At 32.6% G+C, this 14,535-nt stretch overlaps 3 protein-coding genes across 3 annotated transcripts; 1 reads left to right on the forward strand and 2 right to left on the reverse strand.

The window, feature by feature from the left end:
• Positions 1 to 66: 66 nt before the first annotated feature.
• Positions 67 to 1,686, reverse strand: LOC122583895 (UPF0496 protein At3g19330-like). The gene is made up of 2 exons (XM_043756268.1): positions 1,419 to 1,686; positions 67 to 1,335 (listed from the first exon to the last, which is right to left on the reverse strand). The coding sequence occupies exons 1-2, from the start codon at positions 1,489 to 1,491 to the stop codon at positions 302 to 304; spliced, it is 1,107 nt and encodes a 368-aa protein (XP_043612203.1). The 5' UTR covers positions 1,492 to 1,686; the 3' UTR covers positions 67 to 301.
• On the reverse strand, positions 1,492 to 2,948 carry LOC122583897. Its single transcript, XM_043756271.1, has 2 exons — positions 2,724 to 2,948; positions 1,492 to 1,566 (listed from the first exon to the last, which is right to left on the reverse strand). The coding sequence occupies exon 1, from the start codon at positions 2,946 to 2,948 to the stop codon at positions 2,754 to 2,756; it is 195 nt and encodes a 64-aa protein (XP_043612206.1). The 3' UTR covers positions 1,492 to 1,566; positions 2,724 to 2,753.
• A 5,726-nt stretch (positions 2,949 to 8,674) lies between these two features.
• Positions 8,675 to 9,975, forward strand: LOC122583896 (secoisolariciresinol dehydrogenase-like). Its single transcript, XM_043756269.1, has 2 exons — positions 8,675 to 8,779; positions 9,106 to 9,975. Exons 1-2 carry the CDS (start codon positions 8,760 to 8,762, stop codon positions 9,896 to 9,898), a joined length of 813 nt encoding a protein of 270 aa, XP_043612204.1. The 5' UTR covers positions 8,675 to 8,759; the 3' UTR covers positions 9,899 to 9,975.
• Positions 9,976 to 14,535: the final 4,560 nt, after the last annotated feature.

Consider the following 14,535-nt stretch of genomic DNA (forward strand, 5'->3'; position numbering starts at 1 on the left):
ACATGGATTATACAATCCAAGTAGATATTTGAGTATGTAAACTTGAAGATAAAAGGAAATCATATATTTGTGAGAAAACTTCACATTAATGAAAATTAATAAATTAAAAAAAAAATAAAAAATATCAATGTAGAACACAATCTGAAAGGAAAGATGATAAAATTACAATAATTGTTCTAACCTAAGTCCAAAACTCTACTCTCACTAATTTAGTAAGAATCCATCGCCAACAAAATAAACGAATACTGCAATGGTAAAATAATCCATTAGGGTCAGTGAATTCAGTTTCTAACAAGTCAGGCTATGAACGATCATCTTGATGAAGCTTAATTAACTGAATGAGGTGAGACCTTGCACGATTTATTGCAGCAAAACTAAGACACAAGTGTTCTTCAAGATCCGTGAGCTGTTTCTGAAAATATACATTGTTTCTTCTTAGCTGCCTCGATACCTCCATAATAGAATGCATATCCTTTCCCCTCCATAAACCACTGCGTATAAAGCTTTTATTAACCTCAATATCAGAATACAGATGGTTCACAAGGCGCTCAATGGTAATTATATCTTCATGAAGTACATAAGTTCCCCTTTGTGCAGCATCTAACTGTTGCAGAAGATACTGCTCTTTCTTCTCAAACTTTGAAGGTATAATACATGCAGGGAGAAACGCAACTGCAACAAGAGCAATAAGTGCATGCCTTGCAATGATCACTCCCGCTATAACAGCACCGACAGTAATACTGATTAAACTAAGGGCAGAACCAATGGTGACCCAATGAAGCAAACGTATACGACAATTTGACTTTTTGATTAGACTCTCAAGTTGACCATTGAGTTCAGAGAAGCAATGACGCATGCCACGAACTTTTCGGGACCCGGGGTCAGGAAACGGGTTCTCAAGTTGTTCATATTTAAGGAGAAGATCAAAGGCTCGGTTACATTGTGGTGATGAAAGGTAGTCAGTTTCAGAGTCCAACGGGAGAACATGGAGGAGATCATCTAAAGGTGCAATCAGCATACGCACTCGTCTAATGGCTTGAGTCAGGTCAAGACATAATCGAGCCTTGTTTTCACTATGGTCAAAGAACGACCAGAGAAGATCAGTCACAAAACTAGGCTTTTCGAACTTAAGAATGTCATCAACAAAGTCCCGGTTTGGGCGAAGAACCTGTGCCAAGAGTTGTTCCTGTGTAATCTCACCAGGTATTTCGGTTTCTATGTCGAGAAAAACCCGTATTTCACTATAAGAACTTGTTTGCAATGCTGATGCATACTCGTTGGTTAGTGTTGGAGAAGGTTGAGATCCTGATCTTGAAGTTATATCAGCTGAATTCCCTTCATTCATTAACAATCAGCAGACATGTTATATTATGATTATTTTCATCATAAATAGTACAAAAAAGGGTTAACAAGTTTACCAGGTAACGGTAATTGATGAGAACGAAAGTTTTCAGCTGTTGCTGCCTGTGATGGCCTCAAACAATGCAGCATGATCAACCCTCAAAATATAATTGTCATTATCAGATACTAAAAGGTCTAAATAAACAATACACTCTGCTATGCTATCTGCAACAAAATCAAGAAGTAAGTCCATAACGAAAGCAATTTTGCATACAAGAAAAAAATATAACTGTCGCAAAGTCGCCACATACACCAAAAAAAAGTAATCATATCGAGAACCATTTCTGTATGATTTGAATCTCATTACATGAAAATAAAAATTGAATACTTGACACACAGAGCATTCATAACCATTTTTTTTCTAGTTTCTTATCTGGTGATTCTGGTCAGTTTTTAACATACAGGGTTCCTACTTCCTAATCACAAAATAATATTAATAAAAAAAAAAAAGGGTAGAAAATCTAAGGCCATACTACAATAAATTTCTCTTTGCAAACGAGGTCTTGATTATTCTAAGCTACACAGGTGTTCAACTTAAACAAGAACATGCTACTCACATAAAATGCTCAAAGTAAATTGAAATGTATCTAAGTATCCCATCCCCTTTTACTATAGTATATATCTGTTGCCCTCTGTATCAGGTAAGCAGTAAAATGCCAACACTTGTCAGATTTTGTCATCTCGACAGCATATAAGTTTCCACGTCATCAAAACTAGCACGACACTACAGGTTTACAAGCTACAACCAAGTAAACGCTGGTTGAATCAAAAGGTACTGAAAGGGGAATACAAACAATCGTGTAACACGAGGATAGTTCAATACATTTTGATATACCTTGTGTCACGAAAATATAATACTTCAAAAAGATCGCCTACAAATAACGAGTTCCCCTAATTCAATCATCAACATAAATATAGGATTCATAGCAGCAAACAAAGCACTTACATAGCTTAAATTAGCTAAAACGCACCTAATAATCGAACACTTGAAACAACGTCTCGGCTTTTCAGAAAACGCGATAAGCTAAGAGCACTACCAAATATCGAACCAAATAAACGCCTAAAAACTGTAGCTCATTTCAATTCATTAGACCCTAAATCAACATTACAAGTAAACCCCAGTATTTATAAGCAACAAGCTAGCTACTAGGGAAACTTACACGGCAAGAAAATAATAAATATTAACCAATTAATTTTAAACAAAAAGTAAAGAAAATTGGGGTATTTAGAATAATTGGGGTCAGTTTGGGTATACGAGTAAAAACGATACAACATTTGGCGAAAGAAATATAGAAAAAAAGTAAGAATAAATGAAAAAATACCTAGAAAATAAAAAGGAGAAAAGATGGAATTTAATTATCGTCTTGCAGAAGTTTGCGAAGGCGGGATTTGACGTAATCAGAGCGAGCTTTGGCACGAGCTTGTTGAGGGGCTATGTTAACAAACGACAAGTAAGCACCGGCGGCGAAGAGTGTGGCACCGGCGATGAACACGACGGCGCTGCCTTTTAGTTGTTTTTTAGTTGGTGGGTACGACCAAAACACCATTTTTTATTATTATTATTATTATTATTATTATTATTATGTGTCTCCCTCCGCGTCGCCTAAGATTGATTTTACTGATTTCTTTCAAAAAGGGTTTTTCAAAAGATCTTAGAATTTAGATTCCCCTTTATTTTGAACCACCACGAGTGAAAGGACTATGGGCCATGAGGGTTTTATGTGGTAATGATTTTTTTTTAACACAATGTAATTTTTGGTCTCGATACCTTACTTATATATTTAGATAAAGCAAATTGCTTTCAAGTTTTATCTTTATAATAGAATAAGATCTTTGGTCTTTACACGAGATAAGGATTAAATCTTTAATCTCAATCTCTCTAAAGATACATGTTTTAATCACTTAATAGAACATATGAAGCAAGGATTAATAACATTTAATATGTATGAATTGACTAGATATACCAAATAAGTATTATTTTTAAATATGTTAAAAGTAAAAATAATATATTAATGTTCGATATTGAAAATATATGTTTTTATTAAGTTATAAAATTCATATAAAAAAACATATTTAAATAAAACATTGAATTCTTTTATTTTAAAATAAAAACAAAAGATTATTAGTTATTTATAACTCATTTTATTAATTCTTAAAAGGTTTACTTATTAACACTACTTGATAATTCATGAAAGAAGGGAGAAAACAACTTTCCAAATGTTACATGTAACCATAAAAAAATTCTAAGGGCATGTTTGTTTTTTTAACCATTAAGTGACTGAATTGATTAAGTGACTGAATAGATAAATAGTGTTTGTATGGATTAAATCAATACAGTTAGTTTTTTGTTTATTAAGTTTGGTTATGTTTGAACCATCCTAACCCTTTAGAATGAGTTTTGGAGTTTATAAGAGGCAAGTTTTCACCCCATGAGAAACCGACACATGTCTTTGCCAAAAACTAGTCAAAACTTGCGAAATTATATAATGTAGCAAACAAAACTAGTCAATTTAACAATGCCAGAAAACATATAAAAGGTAACCAGAAATTAAAAAAAGTTGCCGGAAAACATAAAAAGTGATCGTTTTTTTATAAAATATAAACTTGGGCTCAGAATTTAGGGGTCGGGAATTTCAGAAGTCAGAGACGCCATGACTGCTAACCCGAAGGTTTACCCCGTCAAGATACGCCCCGGATCATCCGAGTCTCAATTTTACAAACATTTTGTATCATCATCGCCAATTTAACGTAACACTGACAACCTAACTGTTCAACGATACCATCATTGGCTAAAACTACTTTTTCCGGCTACCTATTCCTTTAATTGAACAAAATCCAGCAACGCTACCAAGGAAAAATCTGGCAACGTTACCGCTAAGTTAACACTAGCAAGCTAATCACAAACATGCAATTAACGGCAACGCAAAAAGATAAATATACATACATACATACATACATGATACATACATACATACATACATACCATATACATATATATATATATATATAAGTAGCAGCAGCAGTTCACCGTAAACCCAAAAAAAGGCTCACCGGAAAACCACAGCCGCCGTAAGCAGCAGTTAACCAGAAAACCCAAGAAAAGGCTCGCCGGAAAAAGAAGCAACAAACAGCAGTTCACCGGCAACCCAAAAGGGCTTGCCGGAAAACCGAACCAACAAAGCAACAGGAAACCCTAAATCGATTAAACCGAAAACCCCAAAAAAAGGGTCGCCAGAAAACCGATTAAAGTAGTCAAATAGCCAACTACACCCTTGTCGAAGCCAAACAAAGATTTGGCCGTAAAAAAAGTAAACATTTCTGGCCGGCAATCATCGGAAACCCCAAAAAGGGATTTTTTTTGGGGTTTTCGATCTCACCGGAAAGGGTGCTATATAACGTTAGGAGCATCGACAAGTTTTATCGGCATGTATTCCGGCAATAGAAGCCAAGAAAAACATAGATCTAGCCTCAAATCGAAAACCCCCCAAATTTTCCCGGTTAGGTTTCTAGTGTGTATGAAGTTTTGGCACAAGAACAAAGGGAAAAAAAACGGCATAGATGCACACTCCCAACTTTCACAAGGATCGGCCAAAATATGCCGATATATATAGTCAAAACTACCCGATTAAACTTGCTAAAACTAGTCGATGCATGTGCTATTGGCTTGCCAAGGAGCCGAAGCTAGCCGATGCTTTTTGCTGATAGAACTAGCCGACAACACCCTTGCCCCCGGCAAGGGTGTAATCCCAAATATTGGCAAATTGGCATGTTTTTGGCAAGTTTATACCCAATAAGAGCCTGACACGTGTCATTGCCAATTTGAATCCAAAACTTGCCAATCCTTGCCAAAACCAATGGTATAGTGCTATTCTTTTGCCAAATCTTGCCACAAAGAACAACAAATCAAAAACAAACAAAAATAAAGGAATTTTCCTGTATAAATTTGTTTCTAGTTGTTTGCCGTAATCAGCCAAAACTAGCCGATTGATTTGCCAAAACTTGCCAATACATATATTATAGGCTTGTCAAAGAGCCAAAATTATTTGCCAATGCTTTTTACCGACTACACCCTTGCCCCTAAGTGAGTAATATTTTAAGCTATCACAACCGAGGTATAAACTTGGTTGCGTAATGTTACGCACATTTAGAATACTAAAATAAGGAGGAGATTCTCTCAAGTTAATTCTATCATGACTATTCATGTTAGAGTACTTTTGGCCCTTGGATGGAAATTAAGGCCAAGATTCAAAGATGATGTTTAAATCTTAGTCATTGATTTTCATTTAAAGGTCAAGATCTCCCCAACTTGACTCAAGTTGGGGAATCAATTTGAGAGAATCCCTTCCACTAAAATACTTCACACAATAGCATACAACTATATATGTACAATATATCTTTAATCAATCTAATTCATATGTCTAAAAATCAACTTAATCATAAGATGATGGCATGTGAAATAATCAAGGGATAAGATTAGGAAAAAGACTAAGTAAAATCCACGTGTCAAATTCCTAAGGTTTTAGGTTGATTTTTGGATAGAGATTTCCTCAAGTTAAGAGTAACTTGAGGATAAAGTTAGAAGGTTAATGACTTTAATTATCATTTTAGAATCTTGACAATTGTTTTTAAATTAATGGTCCAGATCATCTAACTTTATCCTTCAAGTTACTTCAAATTTAAGGGAATCGGATGGGGATTCTCTAAAGTTATTTAGGGGTAAAGTTGTTAATCTCAACCCTTGAATTAAAATCAAGGGTCAAAATTCAAAGATGATCTTTGAATCTTAACCGTTGATTTCAATCCAAATGTTAAAATCCTTTTAACTTTACCCCTAAATAAATTAATATTTGATTTTTAAATATATGAATTAGATAGATTAATATTTTCTCTTTTATTTGGGAGTTGGGGTTCATTTGTCATTTAGTGTTAGGTGTGTGTGTCCATGCGTTAGTTGGTGAACTTTTAATTAAAACTTCATAGGAGACGAAAAGAGCATCAGAAACTTTGTTTCTAAAGGACGGATATGGTATCTTCTAAATTCTAGTGCATAACAATATGTGCTAATATATTTATTAAATCACAATGAAAATAATGAAAATTATGATTGGGGTTTCAAGGTTTTTGGTTTTTCTTATTACTCGTGAAATCAAGATACAGAACATATATAGCCATACGTAACTTATGGCCAAAGCAAAAGAGAAAATAGGAAACAATATGGAAAACAATATAGGAAACAATATAATTCCTAAAATTAGTCTTTTACTCCCCTTAAGCTGGAGTGTGAAAATTGCGAACACCCAGCTTGCCTAGCAAATCATGAACCGGCTGTGCTCCCAAAAGTTTAGCGAACAAATCCGCAACCTGTTGTTTACTAGCCACACATATCTGCAAAATCTCGTTAGACTCAACTCGTTCCTGGACAAAAAAAGACAGTCCATCTCAACATGCTTGGTTCGTTCATGAAACACTGGATTGTTAGCAATGTGTCTAGCAACTTCGTTGTCACAATAAAGAGGTGTAGCTTCTGTTATATTGATTTCATGTTTGGATTTTATTTTATTTTTTTACTAATGATAGAATTCTAATGGAAAATCATAATAAGTTAGTATTTTGTTTTTTTTATTTTTTTATAACTGATGTAAATCATAGTGTGTTATTCAATATGTTTTAGCTTTTGTACATCTCAGATACGTTGAATGTATGAAATTTTATACTCGTAAATTCGAATTACTTAACGAATCATTTCTTGTGCTTTTTTTTAATTATATAAGTTGTATTGTTGTTTATTTGAATTTCTTTAACGACACTACTCGAAGTAATATTATAATATCGGGAGGTTTGAACATCTTATTTGATGCTAATCATGCTATCAAGAAAACTCGCGAAACAAAGCCGCCGGATGACGAATTACTGAATTAGCGTTCAATTTTGACTTAATAATATTTTTGAGTTATCCATAAGGAAAGAAAAGAGGTAAATATTTTGTTAGACTTTTAACTTAGTTATTTATGAGTAATAATATATATACTCTATTATCAATCTAAAAAAAACGTCTCAATAATCATGTAAATATGATCATGACGTTTAAAAAAATTAAAAGATGAGGTGAGGTGAAATTTAACGGGTTAATTGTGTCCTCATATTATATATGGTGATGAAATGAAAATTTTGTAGAAGAAAATGTCATATCTATTTTTTATGTACAGTTATATTCGTACAATACTTTATGATAGATCTATCACAATGTTGTTTTAATAACTTGTACAATGTGCTATATATGTTGTACATTATGATAAATGTATTAAAAAATATGGTACGAATATCATCACTCATTTTTTATAATTATTTTACATCATATTTAAAGACAAGCATATATATTATGGGTATGTTTGACAAATATAGCTGGTAGCTGTAGCTTATAACTTGTAGCTGTAGCTTTTAGATGAAGTTGTAAGCTGTAGCTTTTAGTTAGAGCGGTAAGCTATAGCATTTATTTTTTAAAAATGTTTGGTATGGTAGCTGTAGCTGCAACTTTAAGAGACATTTGTATAACTTTTAAAGAGTAAAAGCTTCACCGAAAAGCTAAAGCTCCTGAAACGCTACTTCAACTAGCTAGCGTTTCATTTTAGGGCTTTTTCTTTCAAATAAAAGCTAAAACTAGTTGCATCCAAACAAAACTTTTAATATTTTAGAAGATTTTATTTTAAAATAAAAAACTAAAGCTCCTAAAAAATTATTGAAAACCTTATGCCAAACATAACTTATGTTTTTTGTTTTAAATAATAAGCGCATAACATTTTCTTACATATTATATAATGTAATGAGTAATAATATAAAATAATTAAAGAGAAGGCCTAGCTACTTAATTAGCTAGTATTTTTTTTTTAACGGCAATTTTGGGCTCAACGATTCTAGAGGAAATTTATACTGGGAAAAATTCTTGTATCTAAACCTGTAAGCATTTTACTTACATCACAATTTGAATCCAAACCCGTTCAGTCTCAAACTCCATCATACATCAATCAATTTATTAAGGAAAATGATTAATGGGCCTAAAAGTATGCCTAATGAGGAGAGATTGAAACATGTCAAATTCAATGGTAAAGATCATGAAAGAGAATATGTGGAATCTAGGTGTCAAAATTTAAATGTATTAGACATATTTTTAGATACATTATTAGGCATATTTATCATTATCCATTTATTAATTGGTACTTAATTAGCTAGTTGCTCTACGGAGTATTATATAAAGGCGGTCACAAAGGTAATTAGGCCAATCAACCTTCAGTATAAGTCTCATCTACCACTAAACCCATCTCTCTCTCTCTCTCCCTGCAAAGTATTAATCTCTTGATACAATGACAACCCCTACAAGAAGGTTAGTTATCATCTTATTCAACCTTTTATTATTATAAATTATAAACATATGTATATATAAGTTATCATGGTACTATATCGATGGATAATTATCAATCATGTAGTAATTTGTTGGGAATATACTTGTACTTCTATATTGTTTTCCAGTTATATCCTACTTGTTCATATTATAACCTTAATTTGTGATCCACCATATTATCATCCTTTATAATAACTTAATTTATATATGATGTTGTTAAAAAACTACACCCAGCTTACACAATTTTTATAATATATCGATACTAATTGACTAAAAAATAACTTAATTCGTTATATATGTATATATAGGCTAGAAGGAAAGGTGGCTTTGATCACTGGAGCAGCAAGTGGAATCGGAGAATGTACTGCAAAACTATTTGCCGAACATGGTGCAAAAATCGTCATCGCAGACATCCAAGACCAACTTGGTCAAGCCGTTTGCGAGGCCATAGGCTCATCAAACTCGATCTATGTCCATTGTGACGTAACCAACGAGGACCATATCAAAAACGCGGTAGATCTTGCAGTTTCCACCTATGGTAAACTCGATATCATGTTTTGTAACGCCGGTATCGTAGATCCAAACAAGCAACGCATCATTGATAACGAAAAAGTAGATTTTGAACGCGTACTTAGTGTCAGTGTGACCGGCGTGTTTTTGAGCATGAAACACGCGGCTAGAGTCATGGTTCCTGCTCGGTCCGGGTCAATTATATCAACCGCTAGTGTTTCTTCAAAACTTGGTGGTGCGGCTTCACACGCTTATTGTTGTGCCAAACACGCTGTGGCCGGTTTAACAAAGAATTTGGCAGTAGAGCTTGGGCAATTTGGGATACGGGTCAATTGTTTGTCACCTTATGCAATGGTCACACCACTAGCCACAAATTTTGTTGGGCTAGAAGGGGAAATGCTAGAAAATGTGATGAACTCACTTGCCAACCTTAAAGGAGTGACACTTAAAACCGATGATGTGGCTAAGGCCGCCCTATTTTTGGTCAGTGATGATGCAAAATATATTAGTGGACAAAATTTATTTGTTGATGGCGGATTTAGCATTGTTAATCCATCATTCAACATGTTCCAATATCCCGAGAATCTTTAATTAAAGATTTAGATCTCAAGACCTTATCTTGTGTTGTATTTACAATAAGCTAAGCTGCAAGATGTATGATTTTTATATTTGTAATGTACGTAATTCCGCGAGTTTAGCTTATTTTAATTATCGATGTTAACAATAATGCAGGCCGTCCAAGTTCAAACAAGCTTATATTATTTTCAAATGTAGTGTTCTTGGTAGTATTCTTGAACCTACATAAAGGTCATTTTGAATTAATCATCTACAACAACAACTAGGAATTACACTTAATTATCAAGTACATTTTTATTTTAATGACATACTTTAGTTAAGTATTATCATATCAACGATGATTAAATTAAGAAACTGATAAACATAAATCTAATTATTGTATATTTTAATTTTGACTTTTGAACATAAATTTTTAGATTCAAAACACATTAAAAGTTCACCCAAAATAAATATCGGTTCTTAAAAAAGAAAAAAAAATGATGATATACTAAAGGTTTTTAGCCAATGATGGCCATTTCAACTGATTAGGTGCACTATCGGTTTTACCTAAAGTCTTAGAATATCAGAGATGACAATCCTTGTGGTTTTTGCTTTCAAATACTTATAACGGCCTATGGTTAACGTATCATTGTCTAGGATACGTACAAGGCTTCACCATTAGAACGACCTGATGTCGTGTTTTAACTTAATATTCAGAAGAAAAAAAACCCTAAAGTTTTGAATCTTAATAAAGGTTTAAAATATGACTTTATATTTTAAATATGCGTGTATATGTTTAGATTGATTGAAATTGTTTATAACTTAAGATACTCGGTAGATTAATTAAAATTTTGAGTAACTTTAGGGCAACTAAATATTTCAATTTGCATAAATGTAAATATGTGTGTATATGTGTAGCTTGATTGATGATTATTGATTAATCAGTTAGACGAATTTAGTAACAACTTTTAATTATACAAGATCTACCTGCCTAGCCTGATAAACCGATTCAAGCTCCATTTCTACTTTTCTACCCGATCATCTCTTGGTTTCACAAGCACTTGAATACACACTCAACATATTAACTTACGTAGATATGTGAATCACATAAAATGGATATGAAAGTCTCTATGTATTAAAAGGGTACATTGAAATTAATACACAATGGTTTTCATGGAAATAAAGATTACGAAATATTGGCACTACCATCGTTTTGTCTACATATTTGATCACACCACCGCGTTTGGCCTACAAAACACATAAAAGTCATTTTGAAACAGAGAGAATCTTATTTTATATAAAAGCAATATATCTCCGCCTCTTGCAAAGTCATTTCCACCATCATCTTATTTCTCATCATGGCAATAACAACGATGATGCTTCACCATCTTCAAGATTCATGTAACTTTCATCCACATTGGTGGTGGGTTTGGACAAATAATTATTAATATTCATATTACATGTATGATTCAAAGGCCGTTGCTTTGTTTTTTTTTACGACTTTTGTGAGTTGCAACGTTGTTTTTGTGTTTATGTCACTTGTTTGATCATCAACCAGTTTCATATTCGGGGAAAAAAAGTTATTATACTGAAATGATAAAAGTTACAATTGTTATAATCATTTTATACATAGTCAAAAAGAAAGTAACCCATCCTTTTATTGAGGACTGTTTGTTACGTAGATAACGTAGACATACAAAATTAATGTAAGCTTATTTTGCACATGGGATAAATATATATCCAACAAACCTTAATTTTGACTTAAAGTGGAACAATTTATACGGTTGTGATGTTTTTTATGTAGATAATATAAACATACAAATAAACATAAGGTTATTCTGCACATGGGATAAATATTCAAACAAAGTTTACCACTAAAAATGGAACAATTTATACAGCTGTAATGAAATCGAAACTTAATCAAATGGTCATAATTAATCTAATACTCCATTAATCGGTGACAATATATATATATATATAACCCAATCCTTGAGACGGGGTATGAGAGATGTGAGATACAGACAGTTTTGTCTCTATAAAAAAATAGAAAAATTAAAGACTACTATCGTAAAGACCTTCAACAAAATGAGATAAAAATAGTAGGGTGTAAATATATAATTTAGTTATCATATATGTCTGAAGAGTATCACCTAAGGACATTAAATACACGTAAGAAAAGATAGCAAACATAGCACACTCTATCTCACATGTCTGAAGTTTGTGTTCGTTGTGTCCTAACGAGCCCTATCCAAAAGTAACCACCACCGCTAGAAGAAGATTAGTTTCCCTAATACATACGCTAAACATATAGGCCACAAATATCCACATATACAATTGTTAACATTTTTGTTTCTCACCTTCCCTCTAAAAAACGATTTGGTGGGAACACCATTCAGGTTCGAATCCTTGCAAAAACATATTCAACCAGCCAAAGTTTTTGGGGTCTCATCGTCAGGCAGTGTCGTAGGGTCGCTAGTTTGAGAGAAAAAATTCCTCTATGGAATTAAGGGGTTCCTAGGCATTAACTTTTTTTTTTTTAACATTTTTGTTTCTTGGTCACTTAAATCATTCGTGTTCTTCGAAGCCAAATGGCAACCACTACAAGAAGGTTATCCTTTACTAGGATACAAGTTTTTAAATTGTTGTCTTTATTATATTTTAGGGGTTTGCTAAATACAACCCTTAAAACTGTGTTTAAGGTGCATAAATTGTTTGTACATTATAATGAAAATCAGGGGGCGGACTTTTAATATGAAATGTATAAGTTTTTAATGCACGTTAAATACAGCCCTTAAGGCTATATTTAGCATTTCCCTATACTTTATATGCTATAATGAGTTACAAACATATGCTTCTCTCTGTAAAACTTGAGTGAAAATGAAGATGTTTTTGGAAGGTAACTAATTTTCGAAAAAAATTAGTGGAAGAATTAGTTATCATAAATGCCTAATGAGTATCACTGGCTACATTAAATACGTAGGGAAAGGTAGCAAACATAACACACTCTATCTCACATCGTGCAGCACACAATTAATAGAACATGTGAACATAGGAAACTCTTAGGGCCTGTTTGTTTTATATCCATTAAGTGCTCTGTAGATTAAGTGTCTGTCTGAATTTAGTGTGTCTGAAACGAGTAAGACGGTAAATAAATAATTGTTGTTTGTTTTGTGTGCTGAATTAACCGACTGAATAATTAAGATTACTATAACGCCCTTGATAGGAATTAGGGAGTGGATAGTGGGGTAGTTATCAAGGATAATTATGTAAAATATATTTTAGTTGTACTTTTTAATTAAGTGATGACTTATTAGATAAGTCTTAAACAAACATAATTTCCAACTTAGGCAATTAAGATTAAGTCATGACTCATGGATTAAGTGGTTATCAAACACCACCTTAGAACATATTAAATATCGACATAAAAACATAACCGCCATGGCAATAAAATACATTTCTCCTTAGTTGTTGTTTGGAGTTTTTTTCAAAAATAGTGTAGTGGGAAAACTTATTTACCAAACTAGTATAGTTTCAATAATATTTACCATTTTAGTATAAAACATAATTAAACATTATATTTATTTCTATTAAATATAATAAATAAAGATATGTTGATAACACTTGTTGTTCGATTGTATTCACGTTCATTCTTTCTTTCAATAAAGATTGGGTATAAAAAATACAACCATACACATTGATTAATTAGGCAAATACAAAATCGATACTATGAGTTTTCTGAAGATGAAACAACACTACAAAGACAAAAATATCGGCATTTACGATGACACGTGAATACAAATCGATCAAGTATGTCCCAAACACTAAAAACTTATGCTCTATAATAGCGATCTAATTTGATATTATTATACGTTAATTAGTTTAATAATCTGAGATAAATAGGATAATAGCTAAAGCTAAAAGCAATTACTTGGTAGTTAATCAGAGACGTTATTCTCAATGGGATGACATCCTCTCTAGAAATGTCTCTTCCATTGATTCGACGATCCGCATTTGATTTATCATTTATTCTATTGTTTCAACAGAAATACCATTATATTTTACTATTTCTTTGTTAGTGATCTTTTGTATATTTATCAACATTTTTTTATAAAGTTAGTTTCGATACAGACGTGCTAAAGACAATTTTAACCAACAAATCGTTGGAACTCCAACCCCCTCCTCATGGAAAATACCTTGAGATGAAAAACCCAAAATTCGAACCCGAGACATTGGGGAAAACTCACATTCGAGGCCCACATAATGGATTTAGAAAATACCCCTGACCAACCCACCTAATTTAATGTTTGATTAAGTTGTATACTAACATATCTTTATTTATTATATTTAATAAATATAAATATAATTTTTAATTATGTTTTATATTAAAATGGTAAATATTATTAAAACTATACTAATTTGGTAAATAAATTTTCCCACTACATTAGTTTGGAAAAAAAACTCGTTGAGATAGTTTCAGAATGTGTAAAGTTAAAACTAATTAACTATCGTCAGCAAGATGGCTTAGTAGTTAGGCGTCATATTTCCTCGAAAAGCCAATTTTAAGGCACATGAAATTCTTGCATAGGGCCATGACCTTGTTACTAGGGGTGAGTATGGATCGGTTTGGGTCGGTTTTGTCTAAAACCGAAACTAAAACCGATCCATTCGGTTTT

The sequence above is a fragment of the Erigeron canadensis genome, chromosome 9, assembly GCF_010389155.1.
Source record: "Erigeron canadensis isolate Cc75 chromosome 9, C_canadensis_v1, whole genome shotgun sequence".
NCBI classification, from domain to species: domain Eukaryota; kingdom Viridiplantae; phylum Streptophyta; class Magnoliopsida; order Asterales; family Asteraceae; genus Erigeron; species Erigeron canadensis.

Bases quoted from the DNA above. Each gene is read 5' to 3' on its own strand.
- LOC122583895 (XM_043756268.1), bottom strand. From the start codon at position 1,491: ATGCTGCATTGTTTGAGGCCATCACAGGCAGCAACAGCTGAAAACTTT. The intron at 1,336-1,418 runs GTAAACTTGTTA...TAATGAATGAAG, and splicing joins TCATCAATTACCGTTACCTG to GGAATTCAGCTGATATAACT.
- LOC122583896 (XM_043756269.1), top strand. From the start codon at position 8,760: ATGACAACCCCTACAAGAAG. The intron at 8,780-9,105 runs GTTAGTTATCAT...ATGTATATATAG, and splicing joins ATGACAACCCCTACAAGAAG to GCTAGAAGGAAAGGTGGCTT.
- LOC122583897 (XM_043756271.1), bottom strand. From the start codon at position 2,948: ATGGTGTTTTGGTCGTACCCACCAACTAAAAAACAACTAAAAGGCAGC.